At 42.3% G+C, this 23656-nt stretch overlaps 1 protein-coding gene across 1 annotated transcript in view; it reads left to right on the top strand.

Moving 5' to 3' along the window:
• The window catches only part of LSG1 (large 60S subunit nuclear export GTPase 1), a 38071-nt gene extending 17848 nt beyond the window's left edge, over nt 1-20223 (top strand). Inside the window, exons 7-14 of the mRNA XM_047099825.1 lie at nt 870-1046; nt 5692-6108; nt 8580-8681; nt 8819-8962; nt 10706-10829; nt 13354-13433; nt 14963-15136; nt 17962-20223. Of these exons, the coding sequence (XP_046955781.1) occupies nt 870-1046; nt 5692-6108; nt 8580-8681; nt 8819-8962; nt 10706-10829; nt 13354-13433; nt 14963-15136; nt 17962-18141 (1398 nt within the window). The 3' untranslated portion in view covers nt 18142-20223. The remainder of the gene's footprint in view (nt 1-869; nt 1047-5691; nt 6109-8579; nt 8682-8818; nt 8963-10705; nt 10830-13353; nt 13434-14962; nt 15137-17961) is intronic.
• The last annotated feature ends 3433 nt before the right edge of the window (nt 20224-23656 follow it).

The raw sequence follows: 23656 nt of genomic DNA, 5'->3' as shown, positions 1-23656 counted from the left end.
AAACAATCATTTTCATCTGCAGGAAGGGACAAACACATGAACTCTCTAGCTTCTAGTTTAGAAGCCAATTTGTTAATAGATATTTGCCAGTGTTTCTCATTTTTTAAGAGACATCGGTTTAAATAACATTGTACTTTTTAGTCCCGTCTTACCCATCCTGTCATGTTCTCTCTCCTCACACCTTACTTACTACCTGCTGTGATATTTTACAGCGAACTGTTTGTAAAACACCACAGGTAGTAATAATTAAGGAGTGAAGATTACATGAAAGAATGTAATACAGGCTTTGGATTAGTACAACACTGTACACATGTGAAGTATTCTTATTTGTGTTTGAGGACCATGATAGTAATAGTACAGGATATTTTTAAATCCATTGGTGAGAGACAAAAATCTCATTTGTGAAACTCTTGTGAAGTCACACTCTGGTGTGTTCCCTAATGAAGAGCTGTGTTTGGGAATTAATATCAATTAATCGAGTCTTGTTTTTCTTTTAGTCCCTGCTGGCTGACAAATCTAGCTCTGCAGTTCTTTAACTGTGTAAAAGAAATACTTCAGCAGTATCAGAGAGAGGAACAACAGTATTTAAAGTGGAAAGATCTATTACCCTTCAGCAGGACAGGAGAGCATTTCATTTTACCCTTTCCAATTTTTTATGTTGAGGGTACTTCTAAGTGTATGTGACCTACCTTTCTCAGAGCTTACTGGAAGGATCATTAGAATGTAGCAGGATGAAAACTCTTTAAATTAGGGTTGACTTAAAACTAGGGGCAGTAAAAATTTTTAGTCATACTTGGGGGTCTTCAGTATAATTTGCCCAATATTTACTTGTTTGAAGAGGCCTTTCTAAATACCTTTGTCTTGCCCAGGAATGTTACGTGAAAGAAATAGATGACAGTAAGGAAAATGTCATTCTGATAAATAAGGCAGACTTGCTGACTGCTGAGCAGCGGAGTGCCTGGGCCACATACTTTGAAAAAGAAAATGTGAAGATTATCTTCTGGTCGGCTTTGGCTGAAGCCATTCAACTGATTGGTGACTCTGAGGTAACCTGAGGGCTTTTTCAGGTTGGGTTTCTGGGAGGAAGATTGCAGTTTCTGGTTAGTAAGCTTTGGGTTGGTTGGTTGGTTGGTTGGTTGGTTGGTTGGTTGGTTGGTTTGAAGTTTTATGGGAATTCAGGGATTTTTTTTGTTCCCTAAATGCTCTGATAGTAGGATGATCTATACTATAGAAAAATGAATCACAAGGTTGCTTTCTCTGGTTGTCAAATAGTCTGACATCTCTGGGGCTCTGTGTTACACACTGACACTAGCTAAAATTTTTAATTCTTTTAGATTTTCGGCAGGAAGTTGAATAGGAAGTTTCATAATGACTTTAATAATAATTCTTAACAGGAGGCGGCGACAACCAAAGCCTGTACCTCTACTTCTCAGGACTTGATTAGAATCTCTTTTGACATTGTTTTCAAAACGAAATGAAGTAATCCTAAAGCTGTACCATGTTCTCTTTTAACCCAAATTTTACAGAAACAATTTGGGGGTGGGGTGGGGTGGTGGCGTGAATGTGTGTGTGTTTTAAGTTTATTTATTTTGAGAGAGAGAGCGAGCGTGCACAAGCAGGGTAGAGGCAGAGAGAGAGGATCCCAAGCACAGAGCCCGATGTGAGACTCGAACCCACAAACTGCGAGGTTATAACCTGAGCTGAAGGCAGATGCTTAACTCACTGAGCTTCAGGCGCCCTGTGTGCTTGTTTTAAGTAATCTCTACACCCAATCTCCACCCATCGTAGGGCTTGAACTCACAGATCGAGTCACATGCTCCACCAACTGAGCCAGCCAGGTGCCCCTGGGGTTTGTTTTTTAATAAAAAATGTAACTAATAACTAATAATAACTATGAAATGAAATTAGTAGTAGAATCTTAGATCTGGAAGAGACCTAAAGTAACACTTTTTTTCCTAGCCTTCTCCTTTTATCTCTGTCAACCATGTATTGACTTGTGTGTTGAGCTGGGTATCAGTGAATATAATACCCTCTCCTGATGAGTTTATAGGTTAGCTCACCTCCATGGCAAACAGTCAGATAATCTCTCTGTGACTACATTAAATGACAGAGACCTGGTAGCTCACTGTTCCTGTCTTCATTTAGAAAGTTCTTCAGGGGTGTCAGCGTGACTCAGTTGGTCCAGCTCTTGATTTCAGCTCAGGTCATGATCCCAGGGTCATGGGTCTAGCCCCCTGTTGAGCTCCGTGCTGAGAGTGGAGCCTGCTTAAGATTCTGTCTCTCCTGCCTCTCTCCCCTCCCCCGCTCCCCCATCCACCCCCACACCCCGCTTGCTCGCACATGCACACACACAATCTCTCTCAATAAAAAATAAAAAATAAAAAAAATGTTAAAGAAAAAGTTTTTCAGTTTAGTGAAGCTAAGTTGGCCTCCCTAACCCTTGATCTAAGGACTCTTCCTTTGTCCCCTTAGTTCTCTCTTCTGCAAACTGTATGTATTTTCTGCCTTTCTATTCATTATGGACACAATATCTGGGACACTCTTCATCTCAAGTGTCTGTTTGCCTGTGTCAGGATAACATTAAAATTGGTGGCACCTAATTGAATATGTTATTCTAGATATGGTTTGCCCAGGATGTATACAGAGAGACTATTAACTTCTTGTAATCAGGATACTCCTAGTAATTCAGAGTTTTTGTTAATTCACCCCGTTTCAAAGGAGCTATATTATGGTCTTGGCTAATTTAACCTGTGAACAACCAAATCCCTCAAATATCTTTTAAAAATGAAAAGACTTAATGCAAATCTCGCCCCATATTTACATATGGAAAAATTTTTTGTGTTTGTGGTTGGTTTTTGTTTGTTTTTGAGAGAGAGAGCGCGCACAAGCGCACGCATGAGAGAGCGCAAGTGAGGGAGGGGCAGAGAGAGGGGCGGACAGAGGATCCAAGTTGGGCCCTACACTGACAGCAGCAAGCCCAGTGCGGGGCTCGAACTCACAAACCATGAGATCATGACCTGAGCTTAATTCAGATGTTCAACCAAGTGAGCCACTCAGGCTCAACTTAGGACAGTATTGTTCCTCTGAAATATTGTTAGTGTTTGGGGCTAAGGTAGAGAATTCATTTTGGTTGTGCAATTTGCTTTTCTCTCCTTCTAGCTTTGAATCTGCAGATGTTGTGTGTTTGTGCTTCTGTATATTCTTTCCAGTCATTGATGTTAAACAGGTCAGAACCAAGGGGAGAGCTCTGTAACCTTTTGTGAACTTTCTAAGCACTTGGTACTAATAAGCATTCTGATGTGATGAATACAGATGTGTTTGCAAGGATAGAACAGTAAGGATCATTCTGTTGTTACTATTGTTAATAAAAACTAACCCATAAAAAGTTTATTCTGTGCCAGGCACCACTATCCTAGGCACTTTGTATATTTTATTCATTTAATCTTCTCAACAGTAAATGTAAGTGCTTATTATCCTCAGGTAGTCTGGCTTCCTAGTTTGTCCTCTTAACCACTATTTCTGTTTCACCTCTTTCCTGGGAGTCAGCATCTTACTGAAGGTTTTTGTTGTTGTATTTTTAAATTATCAAAAATGAAAATAGGATTAGTTTCTACATCTGTAGTCTTCCCTGAACTGTTACCAAGTAGTACGTTCCACTTTTTTACATAATCTGTTCTCAGGAAACCCTTGTTGCCTCCTGTTGATGACTATCTTTTTAGGGCTCACCAGCTGCCTTGAGGACTTACTCCCATATCCATCTCTGAGTTAACAGTGTGTGGTTATGGAAGATATTCTTTCTTCCTTCTTAAGTTAGCCATCATTTACTCCTCCCAAGTCTTCTGAAGTCTCTGATGTTTTTCATGATTTCTCAAGACCAATAACTAACTACTGTTGTGATGTATCAGTAATCACATCTGTCATTTGAGTATCAAACATGAACTTACTAGAAATAGTTTGATAATCACTGTACTCGCCTATCTGATGCTTGGTTCTTCCTTTACAGTTGTTTAACCCCTTCTTATTTGAAAGAGCATGACAGTTTTCAAGCCGAGTACCTTAGTTTTTTCTTGGCCATCTGTTAAATTGCACTGTTTTCCTAAGAAATTGGCTTTCCCCTTATTTTTATTTTACTATAACTGCCACGAAGTCCTTCTGTTGTCCTTCTCATTTTTCCTGAACCTAAACTGCTTCTAGTTTTAGGTGGGGTCTTTTTTAAAAGTCTTTATTTATTTATTTTGAGAGAGAGAGAGTGCACGTGCATTGGGCGGGGCAGAGAGAGAAATTCCCAAGCACGCTCTGCACTGTCATCGCAGAGCCCCATATACAAACCCACAAACCAACTGAGCCATCGAGATGCCCCTGGTTCACATTATTGTTACCTGTTTCTTTCATATTTTGAAATGATCCAGAAGAGTTCACGGTGAAGACACACCGTCTTCTTTACACTCATTGTTCATTTCTCATAGAAATTGCTCCCAGTTCTGTAGTTCTGTTAGAAGCCATACTGTTTTGTTGTGGGTTGTTTTTTTTTAAGTTTTGTGGGTTTTTTTGTTTTTTTGTTTTTTTTTTGAGAGAGAGAGAACATGAGCGGGGAGGGCCAAAGAGCGCATGCGAGAGAGAGAGAGAGAGAGCGAGAATCCCAAGCAGGCCCTGCACTGTCAGCACAGAGCCCAACGTGGGGCTCAAACCCACGAATCGTGAGATCATAGAGTTCAATGCTTAACCAACTGAGCCACATAGGCACCCTCATGCTGTTTCTTTTTGACTCACCAGGCTTGACTGTGAAATCATGCCTATTTTCTGTGATGGTTTATGTCACTACTTTCCTAAAATTTAGGATACCTGTTTAACTCCCTGTGTCCTCTTCTGTGATGATTACTCATTCTAACATTAGGTAATTTAGAAATGATACCAGGTTTGCATCACTTCTAAATCCAGACCAATTCACTCCTGTTGATACAAATCAATATAGTAATACCATAAATTGTCTTAGTTTTGCTTTAATATCAGTAGTAATTCAGAAGAATTTACACATCCCTAAAGAGTAAATGATTTTTATCTTTTTTTTCTTTTTTGCATATGTGAATAATTTTCGCATGTGGAGTTGAGTTTTGTTTATTTCATCCTGAGGGAGCTGTGCTGCACAGCACTTTGATTTATTAAAGGCAATTATAAAGGAATAGCAGTTTCCTTAAATATGCAAACCAGTCTTTAAAAATGCAAATGTAAAAAACTCAGATTATAAATTCTGCTCTTCTTGCTTTGTGCAGAGAAGAGAATGTTAAATGTTTTATTGTTAACGAGAAATGCTTTGTTCTATAGGCCGTTGTAAAATGGCATACTGACAAAGAATTCAGCTTGACATGGGCTTTTCTAAGCTCTTGCTTTCTTTAAAGATGTATGTATTACAGAAGTAACGCATGTTGTTTGTACAGAGTTCAGATAATACAGGAACGCATAAAGTGACGGTCCACTGTTCCTCCCGTCCCCAGAGGGCACCACTGTTGATAGTTTGGTTGTGTCCTTGCACTGAAAGACTTACATTGTCTCCCTGTTTTCACCTTTTCTGGTCTCCTTCATGGCTTTTCTTGTCCTCTGTTCTTCAATAACCAACTCTGAATACTTTCATTAGAATGAAAGATGCCATTGTTCTACCCTTCTGAACTTTTGTGGTTTCTGTTATTTTATCAGGAACATGTGAACGAGGGTGCTGGAGAAGCCAATACAACCGAGTCTGAAAACTCCAGTTGTGATGAGGCTGAAAATCCTCACAGTGAGACCGAACAGCTCCTGGACGGAGGATCCCCGCCACTTGGTGAAGTTGCCAGTAGCGATGAAGACAACAGTGAGTACGAGGACTGTCAGGAGGAGGAGGAGGAAGTTTGGCAGACGTGTTCGGAAGAGGACAGCAACCCTGACGAAGAGCCCTGTGGTTGGGACAGGAAGGAAAGCTGTACTGTGGATTCTGAGGCTCAGGGCAGGAACACCCTGGAGAAGAGGCACACACGCAATTTCAGCCACCTGGTATCAAGGCAGGAATTATTGGAGATCTTTAAGCAGCTACACACCGGGAAGAAAGTGAAAGACGGACAGCTTACCATTGGACTGGTAAGGTGAAATAGGTCCTGAGATTGTTACCACATGGGTATCTTTATATCCAATCCATTGGTAGCTACACTGGAACCCAAGGGACTACTAACCAGGCTTCTGGCATCATTGGGAACGTTATTGCCCTCTTATTGCCCACTGGCATTGTGGAAGTAGGCCGTGTGACAGGAAAAGTCAAAAGTGTACTCTTTCAAGGCTTACATTGGCTATACCTCTTTTCATAGTAATTATCTTCTCCCAGTTCAGCGCTACCAGTCATGTGACTTCCCAAGAAGTACTTGGAAAAGAGCACTTTTAAGACCATTTTCAGTCTTCCAGGTCAATATTCTTACCTTCTGGAGGCTTATGGTGTCATGTGATCCTTGCGAATTTGTACTGTAAATGTTCCAGATGCATTCTAGGGAGAATCCCAACATCTTTGGGCCAGGTACAACAAGATTGGTGCTTTGGTTGCATAAGAATAGGGGAAAGGAGGGGCGACTGGGTGGCTCAGTTGGTTGATCCTCCGACTTCGGCTCAGGTCATGATCTCACAGTTCGTGAGTTCCAGCCCCATATCTGGCTCATGGCTTACAGTGTGGAGCCTGCTTCGGATCCTCTGTCCCCCTCTCTCTGCCCCTTTCCCGCTCGTGCACATGTGTGCGCACTCTCTCAAAAATAAACAAAAAACGGGAAAGGAGATCACGTCCCTAGCTACATATACACTAATTCTAGAGGTGGCTGTGAGAAGTACCCAAACCTCAGGGGTGTACAGTAGAGCTCCAGACGGCCCCATCTTTAGCTAAGGAAGTGTAAGATGTTAGAGAAGGTATTTTATAGATCTTCCATCCAGGCAAGAAAACAAAACAGTGAAAGAAAGTAGATCATGGCAGCCTTAAAATCTTCTAGCTTTTAAGTTACGTGCCGAGTAGAGCAATCCTAATTGTTTTGAAGCACTGTCCCCCTCCCAAAGCGTACTTAAAATGATTATAGCAGATTGACATTTTATTTTAGAACACTAGTTAAAGGAATTGTCCCTGGAGCCAGGCAGACCTAGTGTAATTCCCATGTCTACAGTGGAACGGATTTACTTGCTATAAACTTTGGGAAATGTAGCTAATTTCTCTTAGCTTTACAACTCCACTTCTATATATTATTGCTAAAAATTCATTTTCCATATGCCACCAGAAAGCCCAGCTTCCCTAAAGCTAGTTTATTTCTCACATTTACGGACATGCTAAGCAGCCTTGCCACTTTCTGAATGTCTTACTCTAGAAATCTTGAAAATAGGTTAATTTACTCATTCTGTGAACATTTATTGATCACCGGCCACATGCCAGGCGTCCTGCTGGGCCATGACAGTCAGTGTATCTCCACCCTCCCAGAACTTCTAATTCCAAGTGTAGGGAGTGGTAGAGAGGACATCCAGCGCCCTATAGGAGTTGTATAATGAGGAGCCTGGTCTGCAGGAGGTGGGGGAGATGACAGCAACAGAAGTCCCCTGTCCCCAACAAAGGACATGTAAACAAATGGTAACATGTTATGTAATCAAGATATAAATAAACACAAAACATGAGAATATTGAAATTAATGAGCAGTTGTCTGACATATTTATGTAAGAGGTTGCACCTTAAAGTACAATGTGACAATGGAAGGAAGGGCCTTCAGACAAACAAGGTAAAGGTTTAAACCAAGCCCCAGGAATGGAAGTGTGTCCATGGACCAGCAGGTGGCAGTATGGCTAAGCATGGAGAGGGGCAAGAGCGAAGCTGAGCAGTGGAAGTGATGTGTTACAAGGCCTGTACTGGGGGTGGAAGGTTTGGGGTTTTATGTTCCATGGGATCAGTATTTGTAATCTTCCAGTCATGCTGACGGAGGATTGTTTGAACCAGGTAAGAAGGAATTGGATTTAGAGGTACAGGGGAAAAAACCTAAGAAAAAGCCTGGAGCAAGACTGGCATGATTTGAGCATTTATTTGAGAATCTTTATATGATCCTGCTAAGACTCACTGAAGAGCTTTAATAGCTTGTTAACCCACAGCAAGTCCATGTGCCATTTACCATTGTTAACCAATAAGATAGAAGCTTGCTGGTAAGTTACTAAAAATTAAAAGTGATTGTATGTTGTGATGATTAAAATACCTATCTGATGCTTGACTTCACCCACAGTGTGGAAAATACAACAGAAACGGAAATGCCTGTAAGATGGGACATCGTGGGTAGAGCTGAGAACAAGGGGCTGAGGTTTACTGTAATACCTGCTGTTACAGCAAGACCTCTACAAATAAAATGTACTTAGCTTGACTGTGCATCACTGGAGACCTGTCTGAATAAATACATCCACACTGCAGGGGAACAAATTGTCCACAAACAGCACCTATCTCAAATAATCTTTTGAAGCAACCAGACACGCTGGAGTTGCACTATTTATGTATTATCTTTGGGTTTGATACACGTACTGTCAGACGCTAGTAACTTAGGTGTCTCTTGCAGGTGGGCTACCCGAATGTTGGTAAGAGTTCCACAATCAACACCATCATGGGCAACAAGAAAGTGTCTGTGTCTGCCACACCTGGTCACACCAAGCATTTTCAGGTATTTCTGCAGCATCAGCCTGTTTCCTCCTTAGCCAGTTCCTCCGGCTGGGTTTTCTGAGTTCTTCACCACTCGCGTGGTGGTCTTTTCCCTTCCTCTGCTGTGTGCCCAGCGTAAACCTCTCACTTGTCTTTCAGACTCTCTATGTGGAACCTGGCCTCTGCTTATGTGACTGCCCGGGCCTGGTGATGCCATCCTTCGTCTCTACCAAGGCAGAAATGACTTGCAATGGAATCCTCCCTATTGACCAAATGAGAGACCATGTTCCCCCTGTGTCACTAATATCCTTTCTGCTTTACAAAGACTGGTTGTTATGTGTACACTAGGGCTTCAAGTTTGTTTTGGACTTGGCTTTGCATTGGATGTATTGAAAAACCTGAAACACTTAACAGTAACCTGCCCAAGTTTATATGTGAGGTAGCATCAGGATTGCAGAACCTCATGTCCTGAGTGCAGCAGTGTCGCCTGGAATCAGTGGAAGAGCCCAGTCTTGGATCTCAGCCCCGAGTTGCAAACCTGAATCCTGACACTGCCATTTGACTATTTGTGTGATAAGCTTGCTTAACCTTCCAGAAACTCTCTTTTCTGAAAAGTGCCAGTAATAATAGCTCCTTCACGGTTGATAAGACCTGAATGGAGAGATATACGTGTTTATGGTTTGAAAGACTTCATACTCTTAAAATGTCAATTCTCTTCAAATTGATACATCAGTGCAATGCAATGCAATCCCAATCAAAATCCCAGCATGCTTTTAAAGTATGCAAATAGGCCTACCAAAAAAAAAAAGGAACTCTGCTGCTTCCCAGCATAATGAGTTAACTTATGTGAAGCACCTAGGATAGTGTGTGACATGAAAAAAATATTGTTAAGAACCACAGTGTCTTAAGATCTTACCCTACTTACAAGCCAACAGGTTAGTCTGTTACTGTTCCGTGGATGCTGGAGGAAGATAGGAAGGAGACTCCGTGAAACTGACATGCCAATTTGTTAATTTATAAGTAGCGTGAAATTTCTGGCCCTGTACAGTTCTTGACAAGATTCTTCATGACTGCCCTGAAGGCCACCGCATTTTATTTACCCCAATTTGATTTCTCTTCCTGTAAGAAATAATGAGAAAGAATTCATCTGCCAGGATTGATAAAATACAGTATATCGCTAAAATAGAATAGTATATAGTTGTTAAAAATACTGCACTAAGTCTGCCTGTGGTAACCTCTGTAGATCTCGAAAGATCACATATACGGTGTGACACCCATTTCTGCAAAAATTGTCACCTCACAGAACAGTACTTTGCATTAATAGATACATGTGAGTGTGAAAGTGGGAGAAGCAGACCGGCGGAGGTTTGCATTTGTAATACAATTTTTTAAAAAAATGTTTTTTTTAACATTTATTTATTTTTGAGACAGAGACAGAGCATGAACGGGGGAGGGTCAGAGAGAGAGGGAGACACAGAATCTGAAACAGGCTCCAGGTTCTGAGCTGTTAGCACAGAGCCCAACGTGGAGCTCGAACTCACAGACTGAGATCATGACCTGAGCCAAAGTCGGACGCTTAACTGACTGAGCCACCCAGGGGCCCCTGTAATACAATTTTTAATAGACGAAATTGTTACCACTTCTTGATAGTTGGGAACACAGTTGTTACATTATTTATGCTTTTCTGTATATTTTCCGTTTTCTGTTTGAATTAATAATCTGATGTGTATTGAGCATTAATTACAAGCCAGATAAGGTTGGGTTCTGTGGAAGCTATGAGCATGAATCAGCCATGGATCCTGCCCTTTCTGGATTCGGTCTCGGGGGCATATGGGGCATGTGCATGAATAGCCGGTATAAGGTATAATGGTATTTAAAGAGAAAGCATTTGAAAATTAATGAATAAGTGTACTTCTTTTTTGGAGACATAAAAAGGCTTCGGTCATAGGAGTGCTAAGGTACCATGGTCTCAGAATTAGAGGCATGTGTCAGAAGCCGTGGTGGGGAGGGGTCAGTTCAAGGTAATGGATTCCTTGACAAGCTTATGTTTGCCAGAATATTCCGAGATATGTTTTAGAAGCTACCTATGGCATTAATATCATAAAGCCTAGAGAGGATGAAGATCCCCATCGACCTCCGACATCAGAAGAACTGTTGACAGCTTACGGATGTGAGTTGTGATTTATTTTAAAACATGAACAATTAAATGAACAAAAAGTAACAACACAGTTAATGAGAGCAACTACTCCTGCAGAGATAGAAATTTACATTTTTCCTTAGCATTTGTCATGTCATCTTCCAAGGTTTGTGCTTTCGTTGTCTCTGTTGGCCTTGCCTCCAGCTAGCTGCTTTGGTGGTGGGTTCAGAGTGCAGCAGTAAGGGAGGGGAGCTGACTGCTCCATGAGTAGCATTTTACTTCAGTGTGGTAAGTGCTTTCTGGAGTTAGAGGAGGAGATGCTTTGAATCCCTTGCCTCTCCTCAGGTCTGCCCTTTGCTTTCACTATAGCAGTCAGGCCCCTCCCTGTTGAATGCCTAGATGCAGACTGTTGAAAGCTCCCACAGAGAGTACCAGCAAGAACCAGCAGTTGTCACATGCCTCTAAGAAAAGGCCCTGAGGGCATAAACTGTTCAGAAGATAACCAGGTGTAGACACGATTCAGATTGAGGCTGTGCTGGCTCTTTCTGGAGTCTTCTTCCAAACAGGGAAGAAAAGGGATGTTGGGAAGGAAATGAATATGCTGTCAGAGCAGGTAGGAGAGTTGTGAGGGCAGCATTGGAAGGGAAAGCCCTCAGATTGGGACGTTGCTGAATGTGGTCAGGGTAGGGACACAAAACAGCCTTCCATCAGTCCCTCGGAAACCTTGTTTGACATTAACTTGAACTTAGCTTAGTTGAGAGACTTTAAAGAGGATAAATATTAAGCATTTGTGATGAGACCGGTGTAGTCACAAAACCACGTAAGAGACTTTAAAGATCACTCCACCTCTCACCTCTTTTTTTTTTTTAAGACGAGTAATCTGAAATCAGAGCATGAAATGACTTGCCTACAGTGGTGTCTAATCAGTGGCGCATAGCCTGAGTTTCATATTCCAGACCTCTCTCCAGTAGTGGGCTTCCACCAGACTTTCCATTTGATTGGACTTCCAGATAAAACTAAAAGTAATCGTTTTTTAAGATTTTTCATCTAATGCTGATAAAATCAGAGTAAGGAAAAAGCCAGTTTGTAAAGATGGATGACCACATACGTATAGTTTCTAAGATCATTTTGCAGGTCTGTAAAGAATAGTCTCTGACAGGGGCACCTGGGTGGCTCAGTCGGTTGAGCGTCCAACTTCGGCTCAGGTCATGATCTCACAGCTCGTGAGTTTGAGCCCCACGTTAGGCTCTATGCTGACAGCTCGGAGCCTGGAGCCTGCTTCCAATTCTGTGTCTCCCCCTCCCTCTGCTCCTAACCCACTCACTTTCTGTCTCTGTCTCTCTCAAAAGTAAATAAACATTAAAAAAAAATTTTTTTTTTTTAAGAATAGTCTCTGATGGGGGCGCCTGGGTGGCGCAGTCGGTTAAGCGTCCGACTTCAGCCAGGTCACGATCTTGCGGTCCGTGAGTTCGAGCCCCGCGTCGGGCTCTGGGCTGATGGCTCGGAGCCTGGAGCCTGTTTCCGATTCTGTGTCTCCCTCTCTCTCTGCCCCTCGCCCGTTCATGCTCTGTCTCTCTCTGTCCCAAAAATAAATAAACGTTGAAAAAAAAAATTAAAAAAAAAAAAAAAAGAATAGTCTCTGATGGTTCATAAGACATTGCTAAATAACTTTAATTTGTGTATCTTTACTAATGAAATGGAACATCTGTGCATATGCTGGCCATTTCTGTTTCTTCTGGGAATCACCTTTTTCTATGCATCTTTTGTTCTTTTAAGGATTTGTAGGACTTCTTTGTGGTGTCTTTAACCCTATATATGTTAACAGTTTTAACAGACTTTTTCCTTTTTGGCTTGATGGTGTTTGGTGTTTTACTTGGGAGGGCCTTCCCTATCTTAAAAGGATAAAACTATTTTCCTGTAATGTCTTTTTTTTATGTATCTTTAGATTTTTAATCTGCCTACGTGTTTTTTTATGTATTGTGCGATCTAGGTTTCTAACTATTTTCTTCTGAACTGAAAGAGCCAATACACAGCTACTAAGTGAAGGAGCTATTTTTAACCCAACCCGTCTGCCAAAGGCCATATTCTTAACCACTAGGCTCTGCTACCCCCTCTAGTTGAGTTAGCATTAGAGGGATCTTTGTTGTATGTTTGGGAAATTGGGAAAAAGCATAGATACATTATTAAACAAGAAGACTTACTATATTGCTTTTGGTTTTGCTAATTGTAGTGACGGCATAGCATTCTACAGGTGGCCTCCGTATGTAAATGTTTCAAATCAAGAGATGAAAGAAATAACTGGAGTGGAGAGAGATTGAATGTGTGTGTCAGCCCTTGGTGCTAGGCTATCAGAACAGTGTGGTCTGTTCACCCAGATTGTCGGAGGTCTTTATAATGCTACCAGAATGTCTTCTACCATGACAGTTGCTTTTTAAAGCTAGAGAGTAAGGATGCGTAGTTGGTGTGGTAATGGACTAAACTTCCTTCACCTCAGTTGTCTTCGTTGTGATTTGCCGTCTTCTAACTTCAGTTTTGCACAACCCATCTCTCCTCACAGATATGCGAGGATTCATGACTGCGCACGGGCAGCCAGACCAGCCTCGGTCTGCTCGCTATATCCTGAAGGACTACGTCAGTGTAAGTGAGCCCAGCTCCTCGATGCTCTTGAGTGAGCAGGCCTCCTCTCTCACGGCGCCTAGACGCCAGCAACCTGGTGCGTCACAAAGGAGGGATTTTCTCGTTGAGGGCGTATTGTAATTGGCAAGATCCAGTGTTGGCAAGGTTGGCGCGGGTCTTCTGCGGGAGGAGATCCGCAGCCTCGGCGTGGCTTTCTTGATCCGGGGGAGTTGGCGTCATGTGAGCCAGAGATGGAACCAACAGCACAATTACGAGAGAGAAAGCTCTCTGTGCGTTGTCAGCAAAAGTGATAAATGCGTGCCTCTGGCTTTGCCATCGCCTGCAGCTCCTCTTGCAGCTGTGTCACAGTCCTCCTGGGAGCGGAGCGTCCGTATGCCGTTCTCCCTGCGCTTGCCCGGTAACGGTACTCACAGCCCTGCCGAGAATAGTGCTGTTTTCGGTGCATTAAAGATACATAACGAGTCTGTCCACATCACAGATGAGGACGTGCTAAGTTTTGGGTTTTCCTCATCAGTAAAATAGGAACGAAGAGTAGCTGTCTCACGAGATTATTACGGGAAGTAAATGAGAATAACGTGTGTGTGGAGACACACACACCACTAAGCTCAGTGCCTGGCGCATAATTAGCCCCCAGTACTTGTTATGTATTAAGCTTAATTCTTTCTGCAAACAAGCATCTTGGGTCTCCCGTAATAACTGGTTGTGAGGATTCCCTCTTCTGAATGCCACATCAGCAGAGCTCTTGGAAGCATAGGAGTAAAATTGAACATCCATACTCTCTTGCCTTCAGTTCAGGAAGAAAGTAGTTAATCAGTAGAGTATTTGTATGGAGAAATTATTTATTCATTTGCCATTTATAAAACTATAGAAGATGAGTTACAAACCACAGTTTATAGAGTGTTTATGGTGGGAAGCAGGAAATTTGCATCCAGTGAGCGACCGCCCAACATCTGCATTAGTATAATCCTGCTGTGCAGTTGTATCCTGATTTTCATTTTGGAAAACACTTAGCCTAAGTATAGTCACATAAGTACACCGAAGAACACGAGTAGAAATGCAAACAAGGTAAAAAGGAGCACAGAGGAGAAAGATTTCCTCCTGGTCTGCGGGCTGTGGGCAGGCTAGGCCTTCAGAACACTTTAAAGGTAAGTCAGTGTATTCATTAGGACTCTCCATTTGCAGGTGACCAGAAGTCAGCTTGGTTAATCAAAAAGCAGGAAGGGGCGCCTGGGTGGCTCTGTTGGTTAAGCGTCCAACTTCGGCTCAGGTCGTGATCTCACGGTTTGTGGTTTGAGCCCCGCGTCAGGCTCTGCTGACAGCTCAGAGCCTGCTTTGGATTCTGTGTCTCTCTGTGTGTCCCTCCTCTGTTCACACTCTTACTCTCTCTAAATAAAATTTTTTTTTTTTTTTTAATTCAGAAAAGGAAGCTGGTCAGAGGGTGCTTGGCGGAGATGTCTTCTTTGAGGATTTTTCTTCTGGGAGAACACAGACAACACGTGATGTGCTGTTAACGCTTCTTGTCTTCGTAGGGTAAACTTCTGTACTGTCATCCTCCTCCTGGAAGAGACCCTGTGACCTTTCAGCATCAACACCAGCGACTCCTAGAGAACAAAACGAATGGTGGTGAACTAAAAATACATCCAGGAGGAAATAAAAAAGCAAAACAGATTGAAAATGTAGTTGACAAAAGTTTTTTCCATCAAGTAAGTTTTAAAGTTTTTCTTTAACTTCTGATCAGCATATATTATATAGTAGTTCTATTGAAATAACCATTCACATAGTGTAAAAGCCACCCTTTGTAAGTATAGTTCAGTAGTTTATAGTATATTCAGAGTTGTGTAGCCATCACCATAATTTCAGAACGTTTTCATCGCTCCAGAAAGAAACGTTGTACCCATTATCAGTCACTCACCGTTCCCCACTCTCCCCAGCCTTTTCCAACTACTGATCAGCTTTCTCCTATATAGATTTGCCTATTCTGAACATTTCATATAGATGAAATCACCCACTATGTAGTCTTTTCTGACTGGCTTCTTTAACTTGGCATAATGACTTCAAGGTTCATCCATTTATCAGTACTTTATTCCTTTTTATTGCCAAATAATATTTCATTGAGTGGATATGTCACATTTTGTTTATTTCTCATAGATGGAATTTGGGTTGTTTCCCCTTTCTATTATAAGATAAATGATTTTTTTTTTTTTTAGTTTTTTTTTTAATGTGTATTCATTTTTGAGAGAGAGACAGAGACAGTGTGAGAGAGGGGGAGACCTAGAATCTGAAGCAGGTCCCAGGCTCTGAGCTCTCGGCACAGAGCCCGACGTAGGGCTCTAACTCATGAACCATGAGATCGTGACCTGAAGTCAGATGCTTGACCGACTGAGCCACCCGAGCATCCCCCCTTTTCTATTATAAATAATGCTATGAACATTCATGCACAAGCTTTTGTGTGAACATAGATTTTCAGTTCTCTTGGGCATATAATTAGGGGTGGGATTGCCGGGTCATGTGTTAACCACATGTTTAACATTTGAGGTACTGCCAGACTTTCCAAAGTGTCTGTGCCATTTTACATTCCCACCGTCAGGGTATGAGGGCTCTAATTTCCTTATATCCTTACTGGTATTTATTTTCCGTCTTTTTTTACTTTAGTCATCCTACTATATGAAGTGGTATCTCATGATTTTGATTTTGATTTCCCTAAGGATGTTGGTAATCTTGTGTGCTCATTGGCACATGTAGATCTTCTTTGGAGAATTACCTATTGTTGAGTTGTAAGAGTTCTTTATAAATTCTGATAAAAACCTTTATCATATTTATAATTTGCAAATATTTTCTACTGTTTAGTGGTCTTTCTGAGCCAGTACATTTTAGTAACTTTCATTGTTTACATCACAGCTACAGTTTATATGCTGCACTTTAAACAACAAATTTAGGAGCACCTGGGTGGCTTGGTCATTTAATTGTCCACCTTCGGCTCAGGTCATGATCTCACGGTTCATGAGTTCAAGCCCTACATCGAGCTCTCTGCTGTCTGCGAGCAGCCTGCTTCAGATCCTCTGTCTCCCTCACTGTCTGCCCCTCCCCCACTCACATGCACTCTCTATCTCTCCCTCCCAAAAATAAACATTTAAAAAAGATTTTTTAACATAAGAAAATAAAGAAAACTTATATGCAGAACAGTTAAATCCTATAACTGTACTTAATATATTTTTTAAATCCTTTTGTGACTACTACAGCCATAAAAGGGTGGTGGTAGGGGGAGGGGGTGTCATCTGTATCCAGAGTGATTTCTTTCTGTATTTATATGATGCTTTATTTGTGTGCCTCACACAGGCCAAGCAGATAGTGCTATCCACCACTGGGGCCATTGAGGCTTAAGGAGGCAAAGTGACTTATTCAAGGATACTTGTCTTAAATGGCAAGGCTGGGCTAGAACTTGATTATTGTGGCTCCTGGTTTGAATTATTTCCAAGTCTGCCAATATTTAGGAGGAAATTTACTGATAGGCAGAAAGATCATAGGTTCTTCCTTGGACCTACTTCTATTAAGACAATCATGAAATACTGCTTTGCACTTGCAGAATCATATGGGATTAATTTTATTTTTACTAAGTAAACTTAATTGTTCAGTTTTTTGTTTCATTTTGCTCTACTTAAATAAAATCACAAGTTTACAGAAACTTTTTTGAGCACTATTACATGTGGATACTACACTAGGACCTAGGATATCAAAAGGAAGAAAACATAATTACTGTTTTCAGGAGATCACATTCTAGCTAAGGGGAGATGGGCAAGTTAACAAGTAACGTGACACGTTAGGTCTAGGGCAGAAGTATAAGTCAGGTAATTTGTGAACCCAGATTGGGGAGCAGTTCCCCCTTGGGGCCTGGAGGAGAGTAGGTGAGTGAACGCCACAGAGAGGAGGTGTAAGGGCAAATATAAATGTACTGGTTGGAAGGAGTGGTGAGGGCGATTCTCCAGGCAGAGAGGGAGTAGCGTGAACAAAGGCATAAAAAGATGGGAGTGTGGATTCTATCAATAAGGAGCTCATGTTGTAAGTGGTCTTGTGTACCCGCTGAGGGAATACGAACTTGGTTCCCCAGGCTACAGGGAGCCATCAGAGGTTTGTGAGGAAAGAGAGATACGTGATTGTTAAACTCTAGTAGAAGTGGGGAGTGTTGCAGTGTTCCAGTGAAAGCTAATGAATACCGGGGCTAGAACAGGGTGGTGGAGAACAGTGGATAGGTACACCAAATGCTAGGGTCTGGAGCCCACAGAACTTACTGGCTGGCTGTATGAGGTAGATGAGGAAGGCAAAGGGAGTGCTTGCTCAGTGGCTAGTTACAGATGGTATTTGAAGCAAAGTGAAGGACAAAGAGAATGCACTCAAGACAGAATGCGGAGAAACTTACTTACGAATGGGGAGAGAGAGAGGAGCAGTGAAGGGGGTGGAAGTCCTCTGTCTTGGAGTTCTCCATAAATAATACTGTGCTTACATCTCCCATACTGCTGTCTTCACTTCCTAGGAAAATGTGAGAGCTTTGACCAAAGGAGTCCAGGCTGTGATGGGCTACAAGCCAGGGAGTGGCCTGGTAACTACAGCTGCTGTGAGCTCTGAGGGCAGGGCTGGGAAGGCCTGGAAAAAACATGGCAACAGAAATAAAAAAGAGAAAACTCGTAGACTCTATAAGCACCTGGATACGTGAACTTGGGCTGCAGTGGAAATGGCGTCTGCGTTGTGCACCTGGAGAAGAAACAGAAGCTGCTCTTGGCCGTGATGCTGTGAAATGGACCCTGCTTCTTGTGGCACGCAGCCACACCAGACAGCCAGTATCAAGACGCAGGGGCTCCGTGGAGCACCGAGTCTAACACAGTCATCTTGGAGCCCCAGAAACTTTGTCCTGTAGAAGGCTGAATTTGAGATGAGGGAATGAATGACTGAATGTGTAAACAAATACACATGCATACTAATTTGTAAATTGGGTTTAAAAAAAAAATACTAAAATTAAATGGTCACTAACAGACGTTTTATTGGTTTATGTAGATACACTGCCATTTGGACATTTTGCATTCTTTAAACAGTTGTAATTTGCCAAAGCATGACTGGGATTTTAGATGGATTCTTTTGAGAACATTATATAGGTTACTGATTCTCAACCTCACATGCATACCCAGCAGTCCCCTGGTATTGCAGAAGGCACATCAGGTCTTGGAATGAGGGGGCTAGCAGATGTAGTTTTTAAAAGCCTCAGAGAGCCCAACCTTCTGTAGCTTTAAAAGCCTCAGAGAGCCCAGTCTTCTATTGAAGATCCCTGTCAACATGAGCCACTACTATAGAAGGTAGTGTGTGTTTCTCTAAAGCTCACCACAGGCATGAGGAAATGGGCAGATGATCAGCTAGTTTTTGTTTTAGGTATAGATGCCTGATCTCCTTAGTACTTAGGACCATCAAGAGTGAGACAAGGACAGTTTACCTTTTATAGTACCATTCCTGTTTTAGCCTCTCACTTTACTTTTGTCTCCCTTTTTCTATGAGCCTCATTATTCCCTTAACTCAGATCCTTTCCTTGTGTTATGTGATAGATGTTTTTGGAAATCTAACGGACATTATGGATGCCTTCTCCAGAAAAATGCACATGCCCATGAACAGTCTTGTGAAATGTATCAGAAGATGACAGACCCGCGGTTCGTCCACAGCTTTGCAGTTAAGCCTTGCCCGATGTGGCCAGAGTATATTTAAGATATATTTGAAAATGTGTTCCACCTGGGGAATAAAAAAATATATACTTGTTTATTTAACAGATAGCACCTTCTGTGTGGCAGGAAAGGCACTGGAAACCGGGGACAGCAGGAGTAGGGCCCTGATGCAGGAAGTTAGCAAGAGCCATCACATGGCCTTAGAGCCCGTGAGGGGATTCTGGAGGTTTGCTCAAAAGCGGTGGGTAAGCCAACGAATAGTTTATAAACAGGTAAGGAATTAGTGTTCTAGTTCTTCATTTGAATATCGGGTGAAAGGTTATTCCAGATCAAGCCTGAGGCAGAGCTAGAGAGGTTCCGCAGTTGTGTTCATCCATCTGCAACAATATACTTCTAGTTCTTCCCTTTGATCTGAGGAAAGGGACAGTCTGAAAAGCCCATGGAAGAAGAGGAACATGCATCAGCATGTTAAAGCCTACTTTGTTCCATTCACTGAAGAACAGGCACGGTTGTCTGGGAGAAACTTCCATGCTGAATGGACAGAGCATGTACTGATTTTGAATAAGTTTTGCTTTAATGATAGTGTAATAGCTAAAACATGAGACTTCTTAGAAAAAGTAATTACATACGCTTCACGTTCCTGATTACTTTTGTAACAGTTTTATTGAGATATTCACATACCATGCAAGTTCACCAGTTTTAAAGGATACAATTCAGCGATTCTTAGCATATTCAGAGTTATATAACCATCACCACAACCAGTTCTACATTACTGCCACAAAAAACCCAGGACCCTTTAGCCAGTGGCCCCCAATCCTCCCAATCCCCCCCCCCCCAGCCGTAAGCAAACCCTCATCTACTTTATATATGGTTTTGCCTATTCTATATGTTCATAATAAAGGAATCATAAGCCATGTGACCTTTCGTGACTGGCTTTCACTTAGCCTGATGTCTTCAAGGTTCATCCATGCTCTAACATCTCTCAGTATTTCATTGCTTTTTGTTGCCAAATAATACATTCCACTGAGTGGGCATACCACATTTTGTTCATTCATTCATCAGTTAAAAGGCATTTGGTTTCCACTTGCTGTCTATCATGAATACAGTGCTGCTGTGAACGTTTGTGTACAGGTTTTTGTGTGGTTTTTAATTTTTTTTTTAATTTTTTTTCTTCATGTTTTTATTTATTTTTGAGACAGAGAGAGACAGAGCATGAGCAGGGAAGGGGCAGAGAGAGAGAGAGACACAGAATCGGAAGCAGGCTCCAGGCTCTGAGCCATCAGCACAGAGCTCGATATGGGGTTCGAACTCACAGACTGTGAGATCATGACCTGAGCCGAAGTCGGACGCTCAACTGACTGAGCCACCCAGGCGCCCCGAGTGGTTTTTAATTCTTAAGTATATATCTAGGAGTGGAATTGCAATATATTTAACCTTTGAGTAGCTACCATACTGATTTTCAGAATGGGTGTACCATTTTACATTTTCCATCAACGGTGTATAAAGGTTCTAGTTTTCTCCGTAGTTCTGTCAACACACGTTACTGTCTTACTGTCTTTTTATGTTTTGGCCATCCTAGTGGGTATAAAGTGATATGTCATGGTTTTGATGTGCATTCCCTTGATGCCAGATGACGTTGAGCATCTTCTCATGTGCTTATTGCCCACTTGTAGATGGAAAATGTCTATTCAGATCCTTTGTCCATTCTTTTTTAAATGAGGATTTCTTTTATTTTTTAATTTTTTTTAATGTTTATTTATTTTTGAGAGCGAGAGAGACAGAGCACAAGCAGGGGAGAGGCAGAGAGAGAGGGAGACACAGAATCCAAAGCAGGGTCCAGGCTCTGAGCTGTCCGTGCAGAGCCCAACGCAGGCTCGAACTCATGGACCATGAGATCATGACCTGAGCCGAAGTTGGACGCTTAACCGACTGACCCACCCAGGCGTCCCCTCTGTCCATTCTTTAATGGAGTTATTTATCTTGTTACTGAGTTATAAAAGTTGTTTGTACATTCTAGGTACAGGTCCCTTAGCAGATGTGTAATTTGCAAATGTTTTCTGCCATTCAGTGGGTTGTCTTTTCATTTTCTGATAGTGTCTTTGAAGCACAGTTTTAATTTTGGTGAAGTCCAAATGGATCCATTTTTTTCTTTGGTTGCTTGTGCTTTTGGTGTTAAATTTAAGAAACTATTGGCAGATCCAAGGTTATTAAGATTTACCCCCGTGTTTCCTTCCAAGGGTTTCAGAGTTTTAGCTCTTACGTTTAGGTCTCTGGTCTATTTTAAGTTTTCATATCTGGTGTGAGGTAGAAGATGGACCAACTTCATTCTTTTGCATGTGGCATCCAGTAGCCCCAGAGCAGTTTGTTGAAAAGACTAGTGTTTACCCACTGAATTGTTTCAGCACCTTTGTCGAGAATTGAACATAAATGTGAGGGCTTATTTCTGGATGTATGCCTTTGGTATTTAACCTTCATGAATGTGCAACAGTTGTGAAGAGCATCCGACTCCATCTTCTAGCAAGTATTCCTGGTAAGAGACGTCTCTCTGTGTAGATGCTCCACACCCCTCCATCCCTTAGCCACTTTGAGTTCACCTGCAGCCCCAGGGGACGGTTCCTGTGCGAGCCCTTCCTCTGCAAACCCTGTATTTCCTGCGTTCCTTTCTCCTGCACCACAGGAGCCTGCTCGCCACGCACACAGGGCGATCTAGACGGGCTGGGGATTTAACAACCCCCGGAGCAACCCCCAACTGGTCAAGAATGGGGGCTGGGTGCTAAGTGCCCCAGCTTCCCTGTCACTTGGTGCATACACTGTACATTTTCCACACTAGATCCTCCATGGACATCATCTCACTAACTCGCCCGCCGCCCTCCTCCCTTCCCTCACTGTCCACTCCCTCACTTCTGCTTCAGGGGGTTGCCTCCCAGATTAACTAAATCTAAGTCCTCTGCTTAGAGTCTGAAGAACCCAAACTAGGACACATCGGAAGGTGTCTGTTTTTAAGTATCCTCACCCTTGTAGCGAGGAGTACGGTAGACTTACAAGTTCCAGCCATTAGCATGATCACTTTATTGTTTTGAAAAATTTTCCCCAGCATTTTATTACAAGAAATATACTGCCCTTTTAAAGTAGAACCTGCTATACATCTGTCCTCCGTTTCCCTTTCAGGAAGTTAGGAGGAAGTGGAGGTTTCTGTCAAGACATCAATAGCAATATAGGTTTTCTTGGCAGGCAAACTGGGAAATGTGGCCACAAGCCAGAAATCGACCTAATGCCACCCCTCTAAAGTCCTTGTGGAGCAGTGAGGAAAATCATTCAGAATGTCCACGCCTAATAGTTTGTTGTCTATTTTGTTCAACACACCATAGACCAACTGAGGGTGAAGAGAGGGCCACACAGTAAAGTACTTGCTATCAAAGGCTCCAATACGAAGGGAAAACAACAATTCTGAGCAAGCCAAAAGTGAAGGGCATTATGTAAGTGAAGAGTGCCCAGTGCACAGAACACTGAATACATAAGTGTTCTGTTGAAGTGTGATACGTATACAGAAAGAACACAACTGTGAGAGTATAGATAGCTGACTTTCACCAACATACTGATGCAACCGGCACCTTGACTGAGAACACGGTTAGCACTTCGTACCTCCTTTCAGCAAAGACTGACCACCCCAAGGGCTACCGCTGTTCTCACCTTTTCACCACGTTTTGTATGATACGTAAGCAGAATCTACCGGGGTACCTGGCTGGCTCGGTCGGTGGGGGGGTACAACTCTTGATCTCGGGGTTTGAGTTCAAGCCCCACGTTGAGTGCCGCGATTACTAAAAATAAAAATCTTAAAAAAAATTGTTTAAAAAAATCTACAGCGTGTACTCATGTATCTGGCTTCTTTAATCCAACGTGGTGAGGTCCGTCCACAGTCTTGCATTTGATAAATAAATCATTGTCACCGCTGTAGGGTGTTCTGTGGTGTGAATATGTCACCATTTATCTGTTCTATTATTGATGGACATGTAGACGTTTTGCAGGTTTGTGGTTTCTTAAATTTTTAACAAACTGTATTTTGTAGAACAGTTTTAAGTTCGCAGCAAAATTGAGCAGAAAGCATAGAGAGTTCCCATATTCCCCAGTCCCCACGTATGCACAGCCTCCTTCACCCTCAGCATCCCCCACACAGCAGTGCATTTGTTAACATGAACCTACACCGGGGCGTCTGGGTGGCTCAGTGGGTCAAGCGTCCGACTTCGGCTCAGGTCACGATCTCACAGTTTGTGAGTTCAAGCCCCGCACTGGGCTCAGTGCTGACAGCTCAGAGCCTGGAGCCTGCTTTGGATTCTGTGTCTCCCTCTCTCTCTCTGCCCTTCCCCCCGCTCCCCAAAATGAATAAACTTCAAAAAAAATGTAAAAACAAAACAATGAACCTACACTGACAACATTACTCTCCAAAGGGTTTTGATTTTTAAAAATAGCGCTGCCATGGATACCATAATAGTGTGGTCAAATAGAACTTACTACTACAATGCAAAT

The sequence above is a fragment of the Lynx rufus genome, unplaced genomic scaffold (assembly GCF_022079265.1).
Source record: "Lynx rufus isolate CCGP_SWC_20201006 ecotype Redwood Valley unplaced genomic scaffold, mLynRuf1.p SCAF_5, whole genome shotgun sequence".
NCBI lineage: Eukaryota > Metazoa > Chordata > Mammalia > Carnivora > Felidae > Lynx > Lynx rufus.
The sequence above is the reverse complement of the archived record's forward strand: the minus strand, read 5'-3'. Positions and strand labels throughout refer to the sequence as shown.